The 27,007-nt window shown below is 42.5% G+C and overlaps 2 protein-coding genes across 3 annotated transcripts in view; one reads left to right on the top strand and one right to left on the bottom strand.

The window, feature by feature from the left end:
* The window catches only part of ncor1 (nuclear receptor corepressor 1), a 72,059-nt gene extending 61,375 nt beyond the window's left edge, over positions 1-10,684 (bottom strand). Inside the window, exons 1-2 of the mRNA XM_047379339.1 lie at positions 10,549-10,684; positions 1,014-1,203 (exon numbers count right to left, since the gene is read on the bottom strand). Coding sequence (XP_047235295.1) covers positions 1,014-1,124 — 111 coding nt within the window. The 5' untranslated portion in view covers positions 1,125-1,203; positions 10,549-10,684. The remainder of the gene's footprint in view (positions 1-1,013; positions 1,204-10,548) is intronic.
* A 437-nt stretch (positions 10,685-11,121) lies between these two features.
* On the top strand, positions 11,122-26,966 carry pigl (phosphatidylinositol glycan anchor biosynthesis, class L). 2 transcript variants are annotated; one of them, XM_047379341.1, is made up of 7 exons: positions 11,143-11,513; positions 12,015-12,114; positions 21,625-21,715; positions 23,909-23,976; positions 24,813-24,844; positions 26,244-26,377; positions 26,632-26,966. In XM_047379341.1, exons 1-7 carry the CDS (start codon positions 11,255-11,257, stop codon positions 26,758-26,760), a joined length of 813 nt encoding a protein of 270 aa, XP_047235297.1. In that variant the 5' UTR covers positions 11,143-11,254; the 3' UTR covers positions 26,761-26,966. The 2 variants fall into 2 exon arrangements, with proteins under 2 accessions (XP_047235298.1, XP_047235297.1); XM_047379342.1 differs by lacking the exon at positions 24,813-24,844 and having other exon boundaries at positions 11,122-11,513.
* Positions 26,967-27,007: the final 41 nt, after the last annotated feature.

Here is a 27,007-nt window from a genome sequence, read left to right as displayed (position 1 = left end):
CCCACTGTAGGCAAACTGTGTGAATGTTTGCAGAGCTTGCTTGTTTGGTCCAGAGTTCTAATGATACCCAAAGCCCAAACCAAGTGGACCATCCATGGAAATGAACACTGATGATGTGCATCAAATTGAGTCACAGATCCAGTTTAAAATTCTGATCTAGAGGCAAAACAAGAAAGACCTTTGCTTTTTAATGAGAGTGCTTTTTTTCTGAGGGTTCTCAACCCACAACCCAAAAAAACAAAACAATAAATGAGCTGAACAAAAACTAGAGTTGTAAGGTGGAACATCCTAGATCTTTGTCCTAACTATAGGAATAAAGCCTGGAAACCCAAGGATTTCTCCACAGTCAAGTTTCTTTTCTCCATACTTGTCCGCATTTGGAAAATGATACATTAAACTAGGATATGGAATTAAAGTTTTATCACAATATTTTGTGGTACTATTGTTATAACGATAAAAGTGATAATAAACTATAACTTCTTTTCAGTCGTTCTTAGATAACTGTGAGACTGCCTGTCACCATTCATAGCGCCACAAACACAAATACTGATCTTGAAAATTATCCCCATTTTGAAAAGGTTTCTTTGAGACACCAGTTACATAAAGAAGTGTGATTCTCATCAATAAAGTGCACACAATAAATGCACTTTATCATATTTTCAGATTTATTGATATTTATTGATGCTCTAATAGAACAAACAGTGGAGAAAATAGCACAAGAAACAATCCCAACAACACAGCCAGTTTTTGGAGTTTTTCACATATCATTAGTTAAAATGTATCATTGTCACAATAATTCAAATGTCTTATCATGATAGGAAATGTTTCATGATAAACAATACGATAAATGCCCATCCCTACACTAAAGTTTTAAAGACTGAGTAGAAACCCGACGATTTAATTCTAAAAGATGGGAGAGAAGTGATATCATAAAAGATCAGCAGCAGGCTAGAGCACGTTCACTTACTACAGCTGAAAAAAGCCTAAACAACCATACGGACGGAGGGTTTTACCTGTTGGTGGCGCCCTCCAGTGAAGGTGTACTGGACAGAGTGTGGTGGGTATCGGCTCTGCTCGCTGCTGAAGGACCCCTGACTCGGGGGGTAGCCCGAGCTGCTGGACATCCTGCTTAGGTGCTGGCAGGCTGCTGTTCCCTCACAAATCAGAAAGTTTGGCTAGACCATGTTTGGAGACACAAACCACCTGCACACAAAAATATTGACATAAAACTTGATGTTTCCAGTGCTGCATATTAGACATTAGGACAAGTATATGAAACAATGCTTAAGGGTCTAAGTGAAGGAAAAATTTTACTGATATTGCCCTAGAGCATTAAAATACAAAACAAGCAGAAGTGGAAATCAGCTTGATTGCCCCCGACAAGTGACCAGTGAGCACACCATGCTGCAGCTCCAACAGGATGCAGGAACAACAACAGCTCTTTATTACAAAAGATGTTACTGACTGAAGAAGATTTATCTATCTTAAAAACAGCAACGCGTCAGGGAAAGCAGAGATGGAGGGAGCCATTTAAAAGAAACTGTATTTTCTTCATGTCAAGATATGTTTGAAGTACATTCAGGCTGCAAGAGAGCCAGAAGTTCAGCAGATAACAGGAAGGCTGAAGAGAGTACAGAAAACATGCTACATTTTATTCTTTTGAGCTTTTAGCCTCCTTCAGTCATGGAACCGGCTGGACTTGACAACGTTGGCAGCTTTTTTTTAAATCTGAGCGTAAAGGTAAGGATCTACATTCTGCTAACATCCTATTTTAGTAGCAGAGATCGCCAATATAAAATACTAAAGCCACTTTAAAATGTCAGCTCAACAGAGAAACTACATCATCAACAAGTGTTAACAACTGCAAAACAAACAAGGCACAAATACTTGATATTATACTGTAATAATACATTATCATGCATGTTTGAGCAAGAGGGTCAGCTCAAATTATCTACTTTTATCAAACATGTCATAAAAGCCTTAAAGCACTGGCCTGCTACTACAGCCTCTTATTGGCAGTACATACAGTAAGCTTGGAATTAAATTCAAAATATTACACAAAATCAACTAAAAACATGTATGTGCTCTTGTATATGTAATTTGTTCTTTAGACATGTGGTGTTGTATTTATTAGATCCATAATCTTTCTTTTTTACTTTATACTGGAAGATTTTATTTGTTTCGAGGCCCAAGTCTGTAAAAGTAAACCTCCAGTTGTATATATTGTGCAGTGTGCTTTTGTTTATGACGTTCAAGTCAAGGGAAGAGATGAGCACCCAATGAAAGTTGGTATCTGGATGACCAGTCTATGGCTGTGCTTGAAATTAACTGCTATCTTAAGGCATCTCTATCCGTGTGCTTTATCGCCAACACAGCGCTGTGAAGTCAGGGATGGTGTAGGAGCAAAAACACTCTGAACCACAGAAGAAGAACAAACACATTAGGAAACTGTGTCTAGCAGGTATAACAACCTAGTGATAGCTCTGGGCTCATGAAGATGGCTGTGCAAGACTTTCACTTACAGTGTGGTGAAGCTAGTTGGAAACACAACCATTCCTGTGACCATAGTAAACACTTGATACTCTGTTACAATAACACAAAAAAAATACAGACCGTTTAAAAATGTTGGTGTCATCATATGAAATCTAAAAAACTGTTTACCCAGATTGTCCTACAATCTTAAACAACAGGTTTAAAGGGTTCATTAGGACCACAGAGCTGAAGGGGATAAGCAGATTGATTTGCACTCTTGCTCGAGCCACAGAAACATACAAATGTCCTACGTGTATGCATGGGCCTGTTACTGGTAACAAAGGGAATCAAAGTTCTAAAATTGTTAAACCCTGATATACAAAAAAATAGACAACTGATCTGTCTAGAGCCTCCCCCCATGCTCCTGATGAAAGCGGTTCTTTCCTTTGGCCCAGTAGCGAGCTGGGGCTGGGATAGCACTGGTTTTTCAGTGCTAGGCCCAGAGTTTGGGTGGTGGAGAGGGAAAAAACTGGGTTTAGCACCAGTTATTTCATTTCCCTTTGGGATTAATAAAGTATTTTTTACTGGAACTGGTTTGGTGGAAAAAGCCCCTCAGTAGAAACTGACTACAGGACCTACTGACCAACGAGCTATCTCTGACTGAAGACACACTGCTGGTGTATTACAGTCTTATAAGAAAGATGTTCAGCGTTGGCCATTATTCTTCATTTTATGACGCGTCCTTCTTTGCACAATCATGTCCAGAGGCTTCAGAGCAGTCTCCAGAAGAGAACCAGAACGTTCTTTATCAACTTGTTCAGATTTTTTTTACATCACCAACTCTGATGCCGCTACCCCAACAGATGATGGGAAAAGAGATCGTCATAGATAACTTATGTATGTGATACGATATTTTACCAGCAGCAGGAGTAAATGTTGCCTTTTTTGTATTGAATATAGGCAATAAGATCATGTTTTATATTATATTTTTAAATCTTTATGTAAACACTGAGGCCACCTTCCCCTGAGAATCTAACCTCAGGGCGCATTCACACTACTGGTCTGGTCTTGGCATTGGTAAAAGTGAGAAGATTCCCACCTTCAGTTGCCCCGGATTGCATTCACACAGAGATTTTTTAGACCAGACCAAACAAAGTCATGCAGCTGCAACGGGTTGTTTCTGGGGCAGTATTGAGTTGATCAAGAAGAAATAAGCACCAAGAAGAAAGTCCTTATCAGGGTTTTTGTTGTTACTTTGGTGTTAAAATGTAGCTGTGCTCCTGCACCTCTTCACTATGTCCTCTCTTAACGTTACACCCTTTCTTTCAGCTTTTGGTACGCTGGCCCGGCAAGCATTCACTCCGCAAGTATAACGCTCCAGGGTCCAGATAAACCGCGTCGAGACCGGCAGTTGTAACCGTGACAGGGTACGGTTCTCTGGCCCATTTCAGGGTCAGGGATGGGCTCGCACCGGCAGGATCCGCTCCAGAAACCAGACTCTGGAACATTATTAGGTATTCCAAAGGTTTGATGTGAAAGCACTGTTAGACAATGCCTCCATGATAGTTTATTAGAAGGAACTGGCGGGTGAGTCGGATACAGAGACTAATTTCCATGTACAACATTCCACAGATCAGAAAAATAGTCTGCAGCATTGAAAATTGATGAAGACAACACCCTTTTAAAGGAGAAAACAAACAGCTACAAACAATCTGAGCAGAAAAAAAAAATCATAAATGTTGGTGGCATGAGAAACAAAACAAAAACTACCAGGATAATGTAGCAACAAAACTGCCCAAAATCCTGAATTACAATGATCTTTTCTTTTACGGTTTTCTAATCTTCATCTTAACTAACTAAATATGGTGATTTCCATTTTAATAAAAATGTATTAATGATGTGCATAACATAGACATGGGTATAAAAAGGTATAAAAAACTTCAAGTTTCAAATTGTTCCTATTTTAAGTCCCTTTAAATGGGTGCCAGAGAAAGTGACGGAGTGCCCAGAGTTTTCTAAGGCTGTATTAGGGCCGCACAATATATCGTGGATATATCGTTATCGCAATATCAGTGTGCGTAATATTCATACCGCAAAGGACTGCTTAGAGTGCAATAATTGTTGACTGATGTATTTGAAGAGTTTTGAAGTTGTATTTTCTACGCTAATGTAATATTTATCCAGTGTTGTGTATCGGATATCCAGTAGGACAGAGTCTCACGGCAGTAAAAGCTCATACCAGACACAAATGACGTTGCCAAAAATGCTAAAGGTCACATAGAGTAGGAAGTACAGATTAGAAAGGGAGGAGAGAAAAAAAAAAAGACATGTATCGCACCTGATATCGTCATCGCAATACTTTCTAATATCGTGCAGCTGAACAGAATCCTCGCCTGGCCAACCGTCTGAATGGTTTCTACTGCAGACGTGACAAGAAGCCATTCACACCTCAAACCATCTCCTCCACAACCCATTCAGGAACAAATTCTTCCCATAAAGCAACCAACCCCTTACCTTCAGATCCTCTGCCTGCACTAAAGATCTCCGAGGAAGATGTAAACAGGCTCTTTCAGCGCATGAAAACAAAGAAAGCTGGAGGACCTGATAACGTCTCACCATCATGCCTGAAAGCCTGTGCAAATCAACTCGCTCCGATCTTCACAAGGATCTTCAACAAGTCACTGGAGAAATGTGAGGTCCCCTCCTGCCTCAAACGATCCACCATCATCACAGTACCCAAGAAACCCACCATCCTAGGATTAAATGACTACAGGCCTGTAGCCCTGACGTCTGTGGTCATGAAATCCTTTGAAATCCTTTGAGCGGCTGGTGTTGAAGCACCTGAAAGACATCACAGGCCCCCTGCTGGATCCCCTGCAGTTTGCTTACCAACCAAACAGGTCAGCAGATGATGCTTTTAACTTAGGTCTACACTTCATCCTGCAACACCTCGACCACCCAGGGACATACGCCAGGATCCTGTTTGTAGACTTCAGCTCGGCCTTCAACACCATCATACCAGACATCCTCCACCAGAAGCTCACCCAGCTCAACGTCCCAGCCTCCACCTGTCAGTGGATCAACAGTTTCCTGACGGACCGACAGCAGCAGGTGAGACTGGGGAGCATCTTCTCCCGAACCAAATCAGGGAGAACTACTATCCCCACTCCTCTTCTCTCTGTACACAAATGACTGCACCTCATCGGACTCGTCCGTGAAACTCCTGAAGTTCGCAGATGACACCACTGTCATTGGACTGATCCAGGATGAGTCTGCATACAGACAGCAGGTGGATCGGCTGGTACACTGGTGTTGTCAGAACTACCTGGAACTCAACCCACTCAAGACTGTGGAAATGGTGGTGGACTTTCGGAGAACACCACTCCCATACACCCACCTCACCATCCTCAACAACACCGTGTCAGCTGTGGACCACTTCTGGTTCCTAGGAACCACCATCTCTGAGGACCTGAGATGGTTTTCACACATAAACACTGTTCAAAAGAAGGCCCAGCAGAGACTGTACTTCCTGAGGCAACTCAAGAAGTTCAACCTTCCACAGGAGCTGCTGGTCATCTTCTACACTGCCATCATTCAGTCTGTACTGTTTTCATCCATCTCAGTGTGGTTTGGCTCATCCACCAAACAGGACAGGTCCAGACTGCAACGAATAATCAGGAATGCAGAGAGAATAATCAGGGCTGACCTTCCCTCCATCCAGGACTTATACAGGTCTAGGGTCAGAAAAAGAGCTGCTAAAATCTCTGCAGACCCCACACACCCTGCACATAAACTGTTCAGAGCTTTACCTTCAGGTGGCGCTACAGAGCACTGTTCACTAAAACCAGCCGCCACAGAGACAGTTTCTTCGCCCAGGCTGTTGCTCTGATGAACATTTAATAGAGTACCAAACAACTGCATAATGAAGTTGCAAATGCACCTTGTATATATGTATATTTAAGGACATAAAGATATATGCATAAATATATCTTATAACATCAGTCAGTCATTTTCTACCGCTTATTCCATAGTGGGTCACGGGGGAGCTGGTGCCTATCTCCAGCAGTCTATGGGCGAGAGGCAGGATACACCCTGGACAGGTCGCCAAACCATCGCAGGGCAACACACAAACAACCATGCACACATTCATTCATACACCTAAGGGCAATCTAGAGTGACCAATTAACCTAACAGGCATGTCTTTGGACTGTGGGAGGAAGCCGGAGTACCCGGTGAGAACCCACGCATGCATGGGGAGAACATACATACTCCATGCAGAAAGACCCCCGGCCGGGAATCAAACCCAGGAACTTCTTGCTGCAAGGCAACAGTGCTACCAACTGTGCCACCACGCAGCCATATATAACGTCTTATAACGTATTTTTAAAAAACAACAACAAATAAACAAAACAAAAAAAACCCAGAGAGCAAAGTGTACCGGTGTTTGTATGTACTAAATTGGCAATAAAGCTGATTCTCGTTCTGGAGCATAAAGCAGCATTACATTGTTCCTCAACCTACGTGTTGCAGCTCACTGCAGGTCAGTTCGCAAATATAAGCCCTGGACTTTTTAATTTCTGACAAAGAGAGACAAATTCAGCCCTTTGGAAAAAACACAGTCATCGTGTGGAGGCAAAGGAGCACAACCCATCTCTCTTAACAAGGCAATGCTGACTTGAAACAACAGTTGGTTAACAACTAGGAGCAACATGTCTGTTAAGCACCAACTGAAGGTCTGCCACCTGAGCAGGAGGCCCAGCTATAAGCTTGGTATGCTTCTGCTACACTCTAATGAGCAGAAAGTAAAATATTCTGCTCATTAGGCACTCAGAAACTACTATTAAATGTAGGGGTTGCTTTTCAGTTTTAAATAAAAGTGATTATATCATGTTCTTTTTTGTGTTGATACAAAGGATTTGAGGTTATTGGTTGGAATCTCAACCAATCATGCCTAGAGTAAGAGCCACAAATTTACATTAAATTTAAAGACTAAAGACTTAACACCAAGTTAAAAAAAAGGCCATCTTGGCAAGCCCGATATTTAATCCTTGTTGATTTTTTAAATAAGGCAGACCCTCTTGGTACTAAACGCTTTAATTTAGCAGGACATTAAAATTATGTCTATTATTTTTTTTAGATAAAATGAGTTGCAGTTGCATGCATTCATCCTCCCCTACATCAGAATCGGAATCAGAAAAGCTTTATTGCCAAGTACGTTTTTGGACATACAAGGAATTTGTTTTGGCGTAGTCGGTGCAATACAGTACAAATTAAACAGTATAAACATATCTACAATATAATATAAATATATGTGCACAGTTTTAAGTGAATGAGAGTAAATATAGAGCAGTATAAGATGCAAGAGCAATACAACAGTGCAGGTGATCATTGTGCAAGTAAAGCAGGAGTCCAAGCTGAGCGTCAATGTAACGCATAGAGTTACAGGTTACAGGTGTCCTGTCAGCAAAAAAAAAAAAAAAAAGGGGGGGGGGGGGGGGGGGGGTGTCAGGGTGGTTTCCGGGCTTTGTTAACCAGGCTGGTGGCAGATGGGAAAAAACTGTTCTTGTGGCGTGAGGTTTTGGTCCGGATGGACTGCAGCCTCCTGCCAGAGGGGAGAGTCTCAAAGAGTCTGTGACCGGGGTGGGAGGGATCAGCCAGAATCTTCCCTGCCCGCTTCAGGGTCCTGGAGGTGTACAGTTCCTGGAGCGACAGTAGACTGCAGCCAATCACCTTCTCAGCAGACCGAATGACACGCTGCAGCCTGCCCTTATCCTTGGCTGTAGCAGCGGCGTACCAGATGGTGATGGAGGAGGTGAGGATGGACTCAATGATGGCTGTGTAGAAGTGCACCATCATAGTCTTTGGCAGGTTGAATTTCTTCAGCTGCCGCAGGAAGAACATCCTCTGCTGGGCTTTCTGGATGAGGGAGCTGATGTTTGGCTCCCAAGATCCTGGGAGATGATGGTTCCCAGGAAGCGGAAAGATTCCACAGTGTCAATTGTGGAGTCACAGAGGGTGATGGGGGCAGGTGGGGCTGGGTTCTGCCTGAAGTCCACAACCATCTCCACTGTCTTTAGAGCGTTGAGCTCAAGGTTGTTCTGGCTGCACCAGTCCAACAGATGGTCCACCTCCCATCTGTACGTGGACTCGTCACCATCAGAGATGAGTCCGATCAGGGTGGTGTCGTCCGCAAACTTCAGAAGCTTGACAGACTGGTGACTGGAGGTGCAGCTGTTGGTGTACAGGGAGAAGAGCAGAGGAGAGAGAACACAGCCTTGGGGGGAACCGGTGCTGATGGTCAGGGAGTCAGAGACGTGCTTTCCCAGCCTCACGCGCTGCTTCCTGTCAGACAGGAAGTCAGTGATCCACCTTCTTGGGAACAGGGACGATGGTGGAGGACTTGAAGCAGGCTGGCACATGACATGTCTCCAGTGAGGTGTTAAAAATGTCTGTGAAGACTGGAGACAGCTGATCAGCGCAGTGCTTCAGGCTGGCTGGTGAGACAGAATCCGGACCAGCAGCTTTCCAGGGGTTCTGTCTCCTGAAGAGTTTGTTGACGTCCCTCTCCTGGATGGAAAGAGCCGTCCTCGGCGTGGGTAGGGGGCTGGTGGGGGGGAACTTCATGGTGGGGGTTGGAGGTGCCAAGGCCCCTCTTGAGGTTGGAGAGATGGGGGTGGTGGATTGTGGTTGCAGCTGTTGGGGGGCGTCGTGGGGGATGGTTGCAGGACTGTCTCTTTGTCTTTCAAAGCGGCAGTAGAACTCGTTCAGGTTGTTGGCGAGGCGTCGGTCGTTGATGGAGTGGGGGGCTTTCGGCTTGTAGTTGGTGATTTGCCTGAGCCCTTTCCAGACAGACGCAGAGTCGTTGGCTGAGAACTGGATTTGGAGCTTCTCAGAGTACAGTCGTTTGGCCTCTTTCACTGCCTTGCCAAACTTGTACTTTGCCTCTCTGTATATGTCTTTGTCCCCACTCCTGAAGGCCTCTTCCTTATCCAATCTTAACCTTCTGAGTTTGGCTGTGAACCAGGGTTTGTCGTTGTTGTAACTCACCCTGGTGCATGATGGTACACAGCTGTCCTCACAGAAGCTGATGTAGGAAGTCACAGCCTCTGTGTACTCGTCCAGACTGTTGGTAGTAGTCCTGAACACATCCCAGTCTGTACAGCCTAAACACGCCTGGAGATTCTCCACAGCCTCACTGCTCCACTTCCTTGTCGTCCTCACAACAGGTTTGCAGAGCTTTAGTTTCTGCCTGTATGCAGGAATCAGGTGGACCATGATGTGGTCGGATTGGCCCAGTGCAGCACGTGAGACGGCGTGATAAGCGTCTCTGATGGTGGTGTAACAGTGATCCAGAATGTTGTCCTCTCTGGTCGGACATTTTATAAACTGTCTATATTTGGGGAGTTCGTGGGTGAGATTACCTTTGTTAAAGTCACCAACGACGATTACTAAGGAGTCCGGGTTGGTCCACTCCACACTCAGTATCTGGTCGGCGAGCATGCGCTGTGCGACCTGCGCATCAGTTTAATAGCAGCCCCAGAAAGGATTTAAGGCCTTTTGGGTTTGCAGGCAAAAATGGTTGGATTGTAAACATAAATCTATCTCAGAAAGCTTTGAGGTCACATTAAAAAAGGTGCAATGTCACATTGGTTCCCTCGGGCTGCTTTCATGCAAAATCGCCAGTTCTATGAAAAAAGAAGGTAATGCTGCAGCTGTCTGGTGGTTCTGTTGTCATTTATGACATTACAACATAGTTAACTGCAACTGGATTTGGAGCACATCATGATAACGGGGGGGGGGGGGGGGGGGGGGGGATGGGACTGCTTTCACACAACAAGGAGCATCTCCAAAAAAACGAGCAAAAAGATATATGTCAACTCAAATGAAGGCGCTTTATACGTACTTCAACATCATATTCGGATGTTGTGGCGGCTAGCTGGCTTATCCTGTATTTCACCTTTGAATTCGCAACCACGTCGCCATCTTGCAAAGCAGATTTTCAGCGCACAGCCAGTCGCTTTAACAGTGTGCTAAGTACACTCGCCGACAGGCTGCATATAACCTATATGTACTCACCCCATATTTGAAGTTGGTAGAGAGAGGGAAGAAAGGTATCACCCGACAGAAATCAGTTTGAATTGTTGATTGTAAATCCGCGGGTTGTGGGCTGTGAACGACTGAGCAGACTAAAAGGCTGCGCCGCATTTGTCGGTCGAGGTCCTGACAGCGACAGACAAACGCTTTCGGTAACGTTTTATTTGGGATGCCTAATAAATATCTACATACATACATAACCTGGTATAGATGTATAGCAATATAAAATATTGCGAATCTTCTGGGTGGGATTTTTTGCGAATATTTTAATGATATAACTACTTTTATATATATCTGCAAAGACAGTGCGGTGTTACACCTAAATCGTCCCCTCAAACACGGTAATGCCGCTTGGCTTTTTAAATGTTACGTTTAAAAAAACTTGCTCATTTAAAAATGTTCAACGGTTAACCTCTTATATTATGAAGGTATGTCCGATGAAAATGTCTTCACCATAATTATCTTACCGTTTCGTTGAGGCTTGTGTTAAGAGGAACGCAAAGTGACTACAATCGTGTATTTTTAAATGTAGCGATAAATGGGGGATATGGTTACTTTTGCTGGCCGAAGATTTTTCTAAACAAATAGCGCCGTACAATTACGCGCTATTTATTTGTTTTCTACTCGGAACCATCGACAGTTTGGAATTTTGTTCTTACACGGATTGTTTACGGGGGCGGTCAAAATAATGTATGTTTACCTAGTCGTCTTCGCAGTTTTATTCTATTTTGTGTTGATAAAATGCATTTTTGACCGCCATCGGCATGCTCTGATAAAGTCGCTAAAACGTACGACGAACGTTTCGTCAGAGACAGAAACTGACGGCGCAGACGTCAGAGCTCTGGTCGTTACTGCGCATCCGGATGATGAATGTATGTTCTTCGCCCCGACGATTATACGACTAAATGAATTAAATGCCAGCGTCCACCTGCTGTGTTTGTCTGAAGGTATGAAAACAGGACATCTTGGTTAGCATTGATAATAACAGCCAGGTAGTTTAAAGTGAGGAAATACTGACCACGCTCATCTAGGCTGTTTTCTTTCAGTTTTAGCCCCGCAAACAGGTTTATACTCCCGGAGTGAAATCCCCTTCAGCCAAAAACCACGTGCTAAAACAATAGGCCAAAAATGAGACATTACTCACCATTATAATTATATACTGTATTTGTATTCAATAAAGCTAATAACTGATCAGGGAGCTCCAGCCCTTTCTGCTTTAATGAGTTCCATGTCCTTAAGCTGTGAAGCACCTGATTCGGCCATTGTTTGTTTGATGATCCGCAGAGTTCCTTGGTTTTATTGTTCATTGCTCAGTATTTCTTCAGCACTTTATTTCAATCAGACCTTATCACAATGACACGGGGCAATATTATTAAACTGTAGTATTAAAATTATTCAGAAATTTCATAAGAGTTACAGTGCAATTTAGACTTTTTGTTTTTCAACAGGAAACTACTACAATCGTGGAGCACAGCGGAGAGAAGAACTTTTCAGCAGCAGCGCCGTGTTGGGGATACCAGCTTCCAGAGTCACCATCATAGACCATAAGTAAGCATCCACCTGCAGCAAACATGTAACACATAGATAACTGTCTAAATGCTTTTAGATCAAGATCACATGTCTGTTTTCCACCATGAATCCGATTAATGTAATAGTCTTTGTTACTTGCTGTTGTTTTTGTTGTTTATTTCTTCAAAATTAAAACGCAGTCAACATTTAATATGTGGGAAGAGCCTTGAGTTATTCATTGTGAGCCCCTTTATTCAGTGGGGGAAAATCTTATTAAGAGATCATAGTCTTAGGGGCAACATTTTTGCTGTGTATGCTTTTCTTTTTTTAGTTTGGTTAAAGTGTCTAGAATAGTTTATTTAGTAATCCCTGACTTCCTATTTGTTTCGGATATAAATACTATTTGACACAGAGGCCCGTTTCTCTTAGTAACTCTTCAAAATGAGAAAGAAAAGAAAACATACCATTCAGTTAAGACAGCTATGTGTTGATCTTCATTAGTGAGGAAATTGGTAGAAAAAATTCCTTTTTGTCTAAACCTGCCCGCATCTGCAGTCAGAGCAGTAAAACAAGTCAAACAGTGACAAACAAGGCTTGATGAAGACGGTAAGGGGGGGTAAAAAAAATGTAAACAAATCTCTAAAGAGCGCTTTTAGAAACTGCAGCAAAAATGTCAGTTTGGAATTTTAGTACTGCAATAAAAAAGATCTTCTCTTTAAAAGTGGAATACCTATTGAAAATAAGTATCAAAAGAAATAGAGTAAAAGATATTTTTAAAGCAGTCAGCTCCTCTCTCAGAGATAATGAGATGGGAGGGGGGGTCCTTTTCATTAGTGTGTAATTCCTACAGACACTTGAAAAGCCATCAGAAAAAGCATACTGCTGCTAGTTTGTTTGATCATTTTCTAAGAATGGGGATAAAATGTAACCGATTTAGGCCTGTGGTCCTGGGTTTCTAAATTGCTGTGTATTACTTACTACTCAACCTGATTGAAGATATGTATAAATGGATGGATGTTCTTTATTTAGCTCATTGCTTAGCTTCCTGGAAAGCACCAGATTCTTCCCTTTAAGTCAGTGTCTGTTAAAACACAAAGCGCTGACCACAAATCACTTCCTGGTACTCTGCCTGCAAGTGATTTCATTCATCCTGGTCTGATGTATTATAAGGAAGTTGATAGGTCTGCCCTGTGGGACACCAAATACAGAAAGAAAGCTTTACATTTCCCAACAGCCATTAATCTATATGCTCTTCTAGTACCAGTGTGTATCAGAATATTCTTTTATTGCACATCTTCACAAAGTATCATAAAGCAAGTTTAAGAAGAGCACCTAAAGGATATGTATTTTTTTCAGTGTCATGGTTTGATGTCACATCATAAGCAATAATTCTCTTGTGAAAAATCAGTGAGAAGAAAAATCATTACATTGAGGCCTTGAATGAGATTTCTTTCTCTTGTGGATATAATCTTCAGTTTGATTTTCTAATGTTTGGAGTTTCTCAGAAGCTCTGAACTGCTTACACGTGAGCACTGGCATGTTGGCTCAGCAGGAGAGCTGTATGAACTCTGACACTCACCTGGAACACACAGCAATGAGCTGGCAACATGCCCAGACTGTGTGCCCTGGAGAACAAGCATGTCTGTTTGTGTGTGCGCTTCAGCACACTTGCACAGCACAGACGTCACCATTTTATCATCTTGTGCACACAGAATACAGCTGAACTTTGTTCTACGAGCTGTCTGCACTGCTGCTGAACTGGAGTGTGGCCCATTTTCCCCTTTCTTTGTATTCCCCTGTTTGCCTGAAATACAGAGCTAATCAGCACTTTGAGAAGCCCACTCACTCACTCTCAACCAGCCCTCCTCTTCCTCCTCCTCTTCCTCTTCCTCCTCCTCCTCCTCCTCCTCCTATGTCCATGTTTGCTGAAGCCAACTGCCAAGGACTGTGGGACACACTAAGCACTCCTAATGTAGGTCATTCCAAACAGTTTATCACTGCTTGTGTCTGCTCACAGCCAATCACACTCTAGCTTTGCTCCTAACCTCGCCAGTTCAAGTATGTTCTTATTTTTGTTGCTGTTCATTTTGTTGCGCAGAAAAATGGAGAGGAGGACAGAACAACCTTTAGATCAAATTTATCATTAGAGTTGAGCTAATCAGTTTAGCTTGGCTATTATGGGACAGTATATTTGGGTTAGTTCTTTATGCATATGAAAACAATTTAAAATCTCTAAGCTGTGAAATTAAAGCAGTTACAGCTCTGATTGTTACTGAAACCTCACTTCATTACAGGATTTTCATGCTATTGCACCTGGACTTAAGAGCTGAAACTTCCCAAGTGATATTATCAAAGAAGAGTTTTAAAGTGCTTTGCAAAAGTATTCACACCCTTGTACATTTTTATAGTTTGTCGCAACACAACCTAAAACTCTCATAGCTGAATAAGCTCCTCAGTGGGGAACATCTAAAACACGTAGGACACTGACTCTGGAGGATTGGGCTTGGCCACTGCTGATTTAAACCATTATATTGTAGCTCTGCCTGTATATTTAAGGTTGTTTACCTGCTGGAAAGCGAAACTCTACCCCAGTCTCATATCTTTTGGAGCTTCCATCAGGTTTTCTTCCCCTATTATTCTGTATTAAGCTACTGCCATCATCCCTCAACTCTGTCTGGCTTTCCTGCCCCTGCAATAGAAAAGTGGCCCCACAGCATGATTCAGCTTTCACCATGTTTCACAGTAGGGATAATGTGTTCGGGCTGACGCCCAGTGTTACTCGTCCACTACACAGAATTTTGCTGGTAATCCAAAAAGTCCGGTTTGGGTCTCATCTGCCCTGAGCACCATTGTCTACATGTTTGCTGTGTCCTTTACGAGGCTTGTGGCAAACATGGCTTTCTTTCAACACTGGCTTTATTTGTGCAAAGACAGATTTGTGAAGTGCACGACTAGTTTTTCCTCCCTGGGCTTCCATCTTACCATGGTCGAGGGGTTTGAGTGTCCCAATGATCCTAGCAGCTATGCTGTCAGGGGTTTTATGTCCCTGGTAGGGTCACCAAAGGCAAACAGGTCCTAGGTGAGGGATCAGACAAAGCACAGCCCACAGACCCTTTATGATAATTTCCATAAATGGAAACCATGTTCCCTCGCCCGGATGCGGTTCACCGGAGCCCCACTCTGGAGCCAGGCTTGAAGGTAGAGCTCGGCCAGGCACAGCCCAAAGAGGAAACGTGGGTCCCCCTTCCAATGGGCTCACCACCCGTGGGAGGGGCCAATGGGGTCCGGTGTAATGTGGTATGGATGGCGGCCGAAGGCGGAGACCTTGGCGGTTTGATCCTCGGCTGCAGAAGCTGGCTCTTGGGATGTGGAATGTCACCTTTCTGGTGGGGAAAGAGCCTGTGTTGGTGTACGAGATTGACAGGTTCCGGCTAGAAATAGTCAGGCTCACCTCGACACATGGCTCTGGCTCTGGAACCAGTCTCCTTGAAAGTGGTTGGACACTATTCCACTCTGGAGTTGCCCTTGGTGAGAGGCGCCAAGCTGGGGCAGGCATACTTGTTGCCCCCCATCTCTGCGCCTGTACGCTTGGGTTCAACCTGGTGGACGAGAGGGTAGCCTCCCTCCGCCTATGGGTTGGGGGATGGGTTCTGACTGTTGTTTGTGATTATGCACCAGGCAGCAGTTCAGACTACCCACCCTTTTTGGAGTCCTTGGAGGGGGTGTTGGAGAGCGCCCCTCTGGGGGACTCCCTTGTTCTGCTGGGGGACTTCAACACTCATGTTGGCAAAGACAGTGAGACCTGGAGGGGTGTGGTTGGGAGGAATGGCCTTCCCGTTCTGAACCCGAGTGGTGTTTTGTTATTGGACTTCTGTGCTCGTCATGGATTGTCCATAACTAACACCATGTTCAAGCATAAGGGTGTCCATATGTGCTCTTGGCACCAGGACACCCTGGGTCGCAGTTCGATAATCAACTTTGTTGATTATCAGCGGGTGAAGAAGGGAGCGGAGCGGAGCTTTCCACTGACCACTACCTGGTGGTGAGCTGGCTCCGATGGTGGGAGAGGATGCTGGTCAGACCTGGCAGACCCAAACAAATCTTGAGGGTCTGCTGGGAACGCCTGGCAGAGTCTCCCGTAATGCAGAGCTTCACTTCCCACCTCCGGTAGAGCTTCAAACACACGGGGAGGTGGGGGACATGCTGTTAGGTCCCTGTATGAACGGTGTCAGAGCTTGGTCCGCATTGCCGACTAAGTCGGACTCGTTTCCGGTGAGGGTTGGCTGAAGGCAGTAGGTTGCACTGGATTTTATGGATTTTAAAGGTTATTATAGTAAAGGGTATTGAAATGCAAAACTTTTATTTGTAAAAAAAAAAAAAAAGTTATCTCTGTAACATTTTCTTTCACTCTACACATAGGTACAATGTGTTGGTTTGTCCCATAATATCCCAAAAAATTATAAAATACGTGGTCAGTGTGGGACAAAATGTAAAAAAAAAACCTAATTAAACCAGTATGAATACTTTTGAAAGGCACTATAGATAATCTGTATTTGTAATAGAAACACTTACTCAGACATGCGCTGCAGCACAAGAATGGAAGCCTTAAACAATCTTTCAGTGTTGTCCCAATGAATGCTGAGGCATCCTCCGTGCTGTATTGCGTTGTTGATGAGGGTTGTGTTTATATGACGACAGATCTTGGTGAGACAAGCTCAGATGCACATGCAGATCATTTCTGGGATGTGACAGGAATTACGTGAGCTCTGTAGCAGCTTCAATATAGCAGTTTAAAGCTCACCGAATGGGACAGCTGTGTAGACAGTATCTGGGGGCCCAACGGCACAGCGGGGCCTTTGCGATCAAATTCGATCTGAATATGCTCTGGTGCCTCCCTTGCTTGCCAGACCCTGACCTCTGCCTGCTCCCTGGGCTCGAATATAGCTGCTCACTGTGTAAATCCCACTGCCCCACCTATGCATTATCCGTCGGACTGAACCCGAAGCTTTGCCCTGTCTCTCTCTTACTCTTAGTACTGTAATACCCAAATGCTCCAAATGCTTCTCTCACTAGAAAATCACAATCTTAATGCTTCAGTTTTTAATTGGATTTGTGCAAATCTCTGCAGAGATAAAAACATCAACCACAGTTTTTTTTGCATAAAAAGTCAGCAGTGAGTCACCAGGTTTAAATATACATTACACAGTGGTAAAAATAACCAAAGGTGATTTATACTCCACGGACAGGGAGCCTAAAACTGTGGGGGGGTCTTCCAGCCCTCCCACTGATCTCTGGCAGTGCTCTTAGTCAAGATAGATGTGTCACCACCACCAGTAGTGGTTCTTTCATGGATATTGCCTTAGACCCTCGCACCATCACCAATCAAAACACAGGAACTCATATCTGAGATTCTGGAATAGGATACAGTGCAGCGTGTCCTAACATAGCATGCAACCTCTTCTCCCTATTCACAGCAGTAAGCAAGGGGTGCCAACTCAAAACATGGGGGGCACATGTGTAAATGTCATAGTAACTTGTTCAGGGCACACTTGACAGATAAGTTGTATTTTTTTAACAGGCGCTGCTGTGCACTCCATCCTCCCCAACCCCACTCCCTTCGGATGCTGCCTTGGGCAACTGACCCATATAAAAAAACAGCTACTAAGCACCACCTACATGCTTCTGCATGTACGAAATGTGAATATTTATTTTATAGAAATTCTCTTTCAAAACTACACCTCAACTTCCATAATTATTAATTTAACTTGTGAAGAATGACAAAATCTGCAAGCCGCTAGGGCCCCGTAAATAATGAAACAACATGTCAGTCGCCTTAGCAACCATTGCCACAGCCGCCTTATTACAGTGGCTTATTGTGGGTGTACTCTCAGCTTGCAGTGGTATCTTGGCCATTCCAAACAGGACATATTATCTGACCGTTTGGACAGAAATCTGGCAGTTTCATAGGCCTGTGGTCCATGTGACCAGACTAAACACTCTCTAACACACACATACACAGAATCCTTTTACTGGACCAAAGTTCAACAACTGCATACAGAGGTCTGCAAGCAATTAGGCATACACATGCAACGCTACAAAAAGGAGCTCGTGAGGTTACTTTAGGGCAGCCTGTCCTGTTGCCATGGTGAAGCAGACACCCCGCATCCTGCCAGAGAAAGGTCAGGTAGATCTTGTTCATTTTTCATTCATCATTTTTCTCTTTCTCTTTCTCTGCAATTTTCAAGCTGTGAGGAACAATGTATGGAATACAGTGTGAAAGGAATCATGAGTTCAAAACAACTTAAATGATTAAAATAATAATTTTTCCTTTAACTGAATCCTTAGATGTTCCATCAATTAGTATTATTAGCTTAGGTATTCAAACCAACGTTTTCACCTTTTGTCAAGTCACAACTGCAAATGGGCTTCATTGAGATTTTACATGAAGGACCAACACAAAGATGTGCAAAACCGTGAAGTGAAAGTAATAAATATTTTTTTACAAATGTGAAAGTTGTTCTTGTGCATTTTTTTATTTAGCCCCATTTACCATGATCCTCCTAAATAAAATCTAGTCTAACCCAGTACGCTAGGTGCACTATCTAGAAAATGTTCCACCTGTGTGTAATTTAATCTTAGTATAAATCCAGTTGTTCCCTGAAGGCTTCAGAGGTTTGTGAACAAACAGCATCATGAAGACCAAGGAAGACAGCAGACAGGTCAGGGAGAAAGTTGTGAAAAAGTTCAAGGTAGGGTTGGGGCAGGGGTCTCCAACTCCAGTCATGGAGAGCTACTATCCTGCAACACACATCCCTGCTCCACCACACCTATGTTGTGTTCTGCAGAGGTCTGATAATGAGCAATTCATTTGATTCAGGACAATTGTTTAGATTTAAATCCATATTCATGTGTTAGAACGACTCAAGATTTGAACGTTAATGTTTGCAGATGCTTTTCATCCGGACTATGTTGAATGAGTTATTTTGCAAAAAAATGACTGGAAACAAAATCTTTTTTTACATGTGCAAAGCTGGTAGAGACATACCCCAAAATACTTGCAGCTGTCCTTGTAGAGAAAGGTGGTTCTACCAAGTGTTGACTTAGAGTTGCAGAGAATTCATTCACGCCACAGTTTTTAGAATTTTATTTGTCAAAAGACAACCATGTATTAAGCTTTCATTTCACAGTTATGTGTTAGTTTGTCTTGCCATATCATATAATATCTGTATAAAACCCATTGAGTTTTGTGGAGATAATGTGACAAATGTGATAAAGTTTAATTTTGCAAGGAGCTTGTAGATCCATATTGATTTGAATACATTTGGTTTCAGATTGCCATCCTTGGACAAAACACACATAAGCTCAGTCCTTATTACTAGGTCACTGGTATCAAATTGTCATGCCAGGGCTTTCATACATGATAGACAGTTTTAAACTATCTCTGAACCCTTATTCCTCATTCACAGCCCCCCTTCCCCTAATGTCTGAACCCCTCATAGGCCCTGCAGCCAATAGATTTGTGTCCTAATCCATCACTTCCCTCTATGACCTCCACAGTCCAGGCTCTTTGTTAGCAACAAAAGGCAGGGAGGCAACCGTTGACACAACCACACCTATACTCCCAAGTAAGCGGGGCTACAGCTCACAATGCATCTGCAGCTTTTTTTATTTTTATTTTTGGCATTTATTTTTCAGTTTTTAAAAATTGCCCAACTAGACAAAGACTCAGTTTTGCCCAAAATGTTTATTCTTGTTATATACTATATTCTGGCCTAAAATGGGAAAATCATCCGAATTTATGCTAAAGTTTACAGAAATAGTCTGTCAGCATCCCTCAGAGGTTTTCATCAACATAAAACAGAGAAGTTAGGACAGGATTCACTCTATTTTTGATTCAAGCCTCTGGGTTTTTGCTGTGAACTGTGTCAGCCAAATTCATAGCTAAGCAGATTTTAAGCACCTTTGTACTTGTGTGTGTGTGTGTGTGTGTGTGTTTTCCTCTTAGGTTTAGGATGTTGGGAAACACAGGAGATCAATACTGAGCATTGTATCTCAGCATCAAAAGCAGTGGATTTGTGAGTGTTAGGTAGGTCACCAGAGTGGGTTGGCCAACTTTGATGTTTGATATGTGCTTTGTGTCGCCTCTAGGCTGCAGTTTCAGATGAGGAAGAAGCTACAGGCCTACCGAACCTTAACCTTTGAACTCTTCAGTACTCTGTTATCTTTGCAACTAACAACTTGCTGTGTTGAATCTGCATTGTGTAAAAATACAAATCTGGTGCTTTGGACAGAAATAATCAGTTCAGTTTTAGTAAAGTACAGTGCCTCAAATGTACTCATGCCTTCTGAACCTTTTTACATTTTGTCATGTTACAACCACAAACTCTAATGTATGCTATGTAATAGGTACCCTTAAGACTTGAGACTTGACCTGGACTCCTGGTCTGAGACTCGAGTCAGTTGTTATCTCGTGTAATAAAGAGTGAAAGGAGGCTGGATGAGAGCTACAGACTGCAGCTGCTGTGCTTGTTTTACTGCGAAAGGATGAACTTGATCATTAGTCAGTGACGTCGGTAGATTATGGGATGTTAATGAATCATAACAATCTGTTTATGTTAGCTGTATAATGAACACCTGAATGTCTCTCCAGCTGAACGCTGTATTGAATGACTTTCTATCATTTCAGAACAAAATGAACTTAACTCACCTTCGACATTCTTTCACTGTTATGCTAACTGCAGCATTAAAAGGACACTTCTGGCTGAAATATTTTTAAAAAGCTATTCCTGTTTCATTCATTCATTCAGATGTTTATCTGTAATTTATTTACTTATCACTCTTTGTCTTGTCCATTATGTTGCATTAATACTATTAAAACATAACTGTTAATAAATATTAAAAGTTTGAAAAATAATCAAATGGTTATGTGGCACCTCTAACCTACAGGGATGCAGGGTCAGAGGTGCTGTAGATGTCATGAATTTGATGAGGACATGTTTATTTCAGTTATTAGAGACTTGAGGCTTGACTTCGAATGGCTGCAATTACAGCTACAGTTTTACCATGAGTTTTACCATACATTCTCTGTTGGATTTTGCTCTGGACTTTGGCTGGGCCATTCTAACAAATGAATATACTTTGATATTAAACATTCCACTGTAGCTCTGGGTAATTGTTTAATGTGATTCCTCTGCTGAAAAGTGAACCTCCACTGCAGTCTCCAGTCTTTTCAGCATTTAACAGGTTTTCTTCTGGAATTGCCCTGTATTTAGTTCCATCCATCTTCTGTTCAACACTAACCAGCCTCCCTATCCCTGCTGAAGAAAGGCAACATAATGGTGGCACCACCATGTCTCACAGTTGCGAATGGTGTGTCAGGGTGATGTCCAGAGTAGGATTTTTGCAACACATAGCATTTTGCATGAATGCCAAAAAATTTGAATTTGGTGTCATCTGACCAGGGGACAATCCGACTCAATGAGGAAGACATTGATATCCTTTTAAACGGGTTGATAATCAAATTATTCTTTGTTTTTCTTCCCTCTACAGAAAGCTTCCAGATGATCCCAAAGCAGAATGGAGCGTCTCATTAGTCTCCTCTGCAGTACTGAAACACATAACAGCACACGCCATCAACATGGTATGTTCATGGCCGCTCAAAACTCTTGTGCACTGACATTTTGCCTGCCTTTCTCTGCAAGTTTATGTATTGTTTTATATTAGCCATATGTTTTGGCACCACAGTTTCCCAGTTCATTATCCCTGTTTTACTGTGGCGTGTGTAATAATCCCTCTTAGCCCAGCCCACTATGCATTTTTAGCTCTGGAAAAGCAGAGGAAATGGCCTCTGCTGCAGCAGAAAGTTAAAATCTGTTTAGACAAAGATTCTTATCGTCCGTCAATGCAGTTCCGGACTATTAGCTAATGGCAATGCAGCAAATTTAGAATCATATTCTTTTTTTCCCCCACATGTGGTTTAAATCAACAAGAACCTAGATAGTAATTACCCTTGCTAAAGAAACCCCAGAAGCAGGAAAAGAGGCTCTTTATGTTAGATTGTGGAAGTGTAATCAGGTCCCTCCGTCTTGTAGCTGCTGATCCCTTTTTACTAATAAAGTAGACAAATAAACACACCATCTGCTCCCATCCTGTCCAGCCCAGCTGCTGAAAACTGCAGCCCCAAAGCACGCTAAAGAGTCATGTTAGTCACACAGAAAGAAACAGCTGTTCTAATACATCAACTGACTGAAAACCCAAAGACCCTGTTGGGTTTGAATAATATTGCTTCTTCAGCATAACACATTGTTGGTCTTTTGTTATATATATTCATAATATATATATAATTATTTTTTATGAAAGCAGGGAGATTAAACATTGCACAGATAGACTGTGAGGACCCTAACAGTCTTAAACAGCCCAAAAAGTGGACTTACAATAATAACAGTCTCTGAACAACCTCAAACACACCATCCCCATAGTGAAACATGGTGGTGGCATCATCATGCTATGGGCATTCAGTCCACAGATCTGACATTTTATGGAAGTGTGGCAAGAAGAAAGCTTTTTGAAAGAAAGCCATTAGAAATATCATATATACTTAGCCAAAAGCCATTTAGAGATCACAGTAAACACATGGAAAAATATCAGATGAGGACAAAATTAAACTCGCTCGTATTAATGCTATGCTATTAGTGGTGGAAAACGTTTCCTTAAGAAAACTGAATATACCATCCCCACTGTGAAACATGGTGGTGGCAGCATCATGCTGTGAGGATGCTTTCTTCAGCAGGGACAGAGAAGCTGGTCAGAGTTGATGGGAAGATGTATGGAGATAAATACAGGACAGTTCTCAAAGAAACATATTAAAGAGTTAATAGTGAGGGGAAGGTTCTCCTTCACAAGAACAATGATGCTATACCTACAGCCAGAGCTACGATGGAATGATTTAGATCAGGGGTGGCCAACCTTAGTCCTCAGTAACCAGTGTCCTGCATGTTTTAGATGTTTCTTTGGTTTGACATACCTGAATGAAAAAAATGGTTCACTATCGGCTCTGTGCAAAGCCTGATGATTAACTGAAGAGGCAACTCATTCAGTACTTCAGCTGTGTTGGAATAGGGAACCATTTTAAAACATGCAGGGCACTGGCTCTGGAGGACTGAACTTGAAAACCTCTGGTTTAGATCAAAGCACATGTGTGTGTTAAAACAACCCAGTCAAAGTCCAGACCTAAATCAAATCAAGAATCTGTGGCAAGACTTGAAAATGTCACAGGAGGCACTCCATCCAGCCTGACTGAGTTTGGGCTATTTTGCAAGAAAATTGACAAAGATGTCAGTCTCTAGATGTGCAAAGCTGGTTGAGACACTGTCTAAAAGACTTTCAGTTGTAATACCAGTGAAAGCTGGTTCTCCAAAGTAGTTTAGTGTGATTAATATTGCTTCTTTGGTTATACATATTGCCGTTCTCTTGTTAAACAATTAAAATTCATGTATTACTGATAATTCATAGACACGGGGGAGCTTACACTTTGCAAAGAAAGTCATGGTAGAGTACACCTGAGCACAGCAGCTCACATCTTCAGTCATGCGCCTTCTGTTTTTCCTTTGACCTGATTTTTTTTCCTTGCTTGTTTTTTCCTGTGGTGTTCAAGTATGCACAGAAAAACACTCTGAAATATCTGGCTGTCAGCTGCCAGGCATCTCCACAGTCAGGCACTGGTATGCTTCCTCTAACCCTGCGTCTTTTCTTTTTCTTGCTTCGGTTGATTTACCTCTTAGACACCACGATTCTGCTGTTTTTATCCAAACCTTTAGCAATTTTGTTGTTTCAGGTGGTGACCTTTGATGGAAGAGGTGTGAGTGGTCATGCCAATCACGTAGCCATCTATAAAGCTGTCAGGTATGGAGCTGCCATGAAGGACTTTATCTCTGGCCATAAGAATGACTTTGGCAACCGACAACACTAAAAGCCTGAAAGCAGTCCACTCCACAGTCATAAGAGTCTTTCCAGGAAAATGCAGAAAATTTGGACTCGTAAAAACTAGAACAGCCATCCCTCTAAATGCAGTCCCACAAAGACACACACACACATGCATAGAGATCATGTTTTTCAGAATTGGTCTGTTACATAGCTAAGAGGTCAGCCAAACAGAGTCCTCTGAGGCACTGGGCTCGGCTCCCATCAAGCGGCCGTAAATCCTGTCCCTGAAGTGGTGAAGAGGGAGGGAGGGGAGGGCGGCTCCGGTTCAGGCAGACTGTTTAAAGAAAAGTGTTTGTGAAGAGTGCATAAAGATCCCTAGAATTCCCTCAGATCTTCTACTAGCAACCACTTGTATCTTCGTGGTTCTGGCTCTCTGTTAGCCTGCGAGCCTAGGTTGTTTTTAAAATGTGAGCTCTAAAAATGACATGTCATGATTCCCATTAGGCTGCAGCCCAGAGGGAGTGTGTGCTAGTTTCACAGCACTCTGCATCTCAGTGTTTTGCTCTTTGGTTTGAGTCAGCAGCCAATGTATGCTTAAAGAGTGAGGCCGGGGGAAATCCTGGGACAGTGTGTCCACTGACAATAACCAAAAATGAATAAACAGATACGACGAGTACGAGTATCCAAATAAATAGGTTCAAAAGTCAGCATTGTCTGAGGTTGTCCTCAATGCCACCAACATAAATACAACTTATAAATGTTCCTGCAATATGAGACATGCAGACAACACTAAACCTTCTTGTTTTCCCCTGCAGACACCTTGCTTCCACTGGTGAATTGTCTAAAGGTAAGATGCAGCATAGGACAACTTTTAAGACACTGACACGTGTTTACTTGGAAAGTAGAGTGCAGCAGAGACTTGCAGATTTTGGGGTATTTACTGAATATCTAGCGCCCTCTTCTGTTCAAAGACGTTCAAGAATCTTCTCTCTGCTGCAGTTTATTTGCTCTAATGGTGGCAACATGAAGCGGGTTGGACTTCTGTGTAGTCATCTGCTGTCAGTATGTTCCTGTTCCCATCATTTCAGATGAAATGACATCATAGACATGTTTCTGTCTGTGCATAGTTCTCTTTCTATGTCTTTTATTTTTACTTTTGTTTTCCTAGAAAAGGTTCATAAAATGCCACAGTTGGGGAATTCTCTAAAAGGAGCAAATTTAACTTGAACTTTTCCACATTCGGTCACATGACAGCTACAAACTTCAGTGTGTATGTGAAGTAAAAGGAAAATATTACATGGTTCTTTATTATAACTTTTTAATCTGAAAAGATTGCCATTCATTTTTATTCAGCTGTTTTATTCTGTTGTCCTTAAATAAAATCCAGTGCAACCAATTGCCTTCAAAACTCACCAAAGTAATAAACAGAGCAAGAACAGCATTAATCAGAGGAGCAAGAGGCTCACGGTAACTTTGTGGAGCTGCAAAAATTCAGCTCAGGCGGAAGAATCTGTCAATTATTAGTTTGCACTTCCCAAGTCTGGCCGTGGCAAGAAGAACACCATTGTTGGAAAAAAAAACATAAGTCTAAAGTTTGCCATAAGTCATGTGGACAACCCAGATGTGTAGAAGAAGGTGCTGTGGTCAGATGAGACCAGGATTGGACTTTTGTGCTAAAGGCTTTGAAGCAAAATACAGCAGGGTAGGGGTGGCAGCTAAAGCCTGACACACTTTTCAGATTTATTTTGGTAAAATAAAATAATGTGAAAACTGTCGATTCCTTTCACTTTACAGTTAGGCACTACTTTGTACTGCCTATCATACAAACACTACAATAAAATGCACTGAAGTTTGGGGTTGTAACATGGCAAAAGGTTCAAGGGGTAAGAATAAAACTCTACAAGGCAGCCTGTGTCACCCAGATGACTCGCCCTACTATTGGCTCAAAGTGATGATTAGGCCGATGATAACCCTCACAATCACGTTGTATAGGGATCTCAGCTAATCGCCTAGGGTGTTTCTTGCTGCCTGGAAGAGGAAACCACCTATGCCACTTTAGCAGACTGTGCTCTTTTATATGATGTTATATTTTAGCATTGTACAGCACCAGCACACTTCTCCTTTTCTTACTTCCTAAGAACCTGATGAACAGGCTGAGCTTCAGGTCTGGACAGTGACCTAGTTAAAGTCCATCCTGAGCTTTTAACATTACCAGCTGTCTGTGTGTCCCTTGTCTTTGTTCCCAGGGTGTGTGCTGCTCTCCCTGGAGACAGTTGGCCTTCTAAGGAAGTACATCTCCTTCCTCGACCTTCCCTTCAGCTGGTTTCTACCATCACATCTCCACTGTGTTGTTGGTTCAAAGGGCTACAAGCAAGCCAAAGTAAGCCTGAGTGCGGACAAATTTGTCCGCAAGACACGTCACTTTGTATGTTTAGAAAGCACACCCCCTTTAAGTACACTGTAATCTGAATATGCACTTAGGAGGACATAAATAACAAGAAATAATGTTAGAGGAAGCATAAAATAAGTAGTCAGAGACAGAAATGACGCTTCATTAAGCTTCCAGTTATTTTCTAATGTTCTAGTCATGTCATTAGTTAATGTATCCCTTCAATCCCAATGTGTTTGTCACAGGCTGCCATGCTGCGTCATCGCACTCAGCTTCTGTGGTTTCGGTACCTCTACATCACCCTCTCAAGGTACATGTTCATTAACACGTTCCAGACGATTCCGCAAGGACCACAGAACCTGAAGATCTACTAAAAGTCCCAACGTTTGGTCACGTTCTTATTACTAATATTTCAGGTAATGCAGGCCTTAGCAGCCTGAATATTTTTAGGTGCGGCTGTCATAAACAAAGCAGAAAATAGTTTTTAAGTCACGTCAATTAATTTGAGTCATGTTGTGTTTTTATGAGACATAAAGAATGTTGTTGTCAGGACACTAAATAAAAACACTATGTGAGATTATTACTGTTCTATTATTGATAAAATGTTCGTTTAAAGAGTTT

This window comes from Girardinichthys multiradiatus, chromosome 11, assembly GCF_021462225.1.
Source record: "Girardinichthys multiradiatus isolate DD_20200921_A chromosome 11, DD_fGirMul_XY1, whole genome shotgun sequence".
NCBI classification, from domain to species: domain Eukaryota; kingdom Metazoa; phylum Chordata; class Actinopteri; order Cyprinodontiformes; family Goodeidae; genus Girardinichthys; species Girardinichthys multiradiatus.
This window is presented reverse-complemented; position numbering and strand designations above follow the sequence as displayed.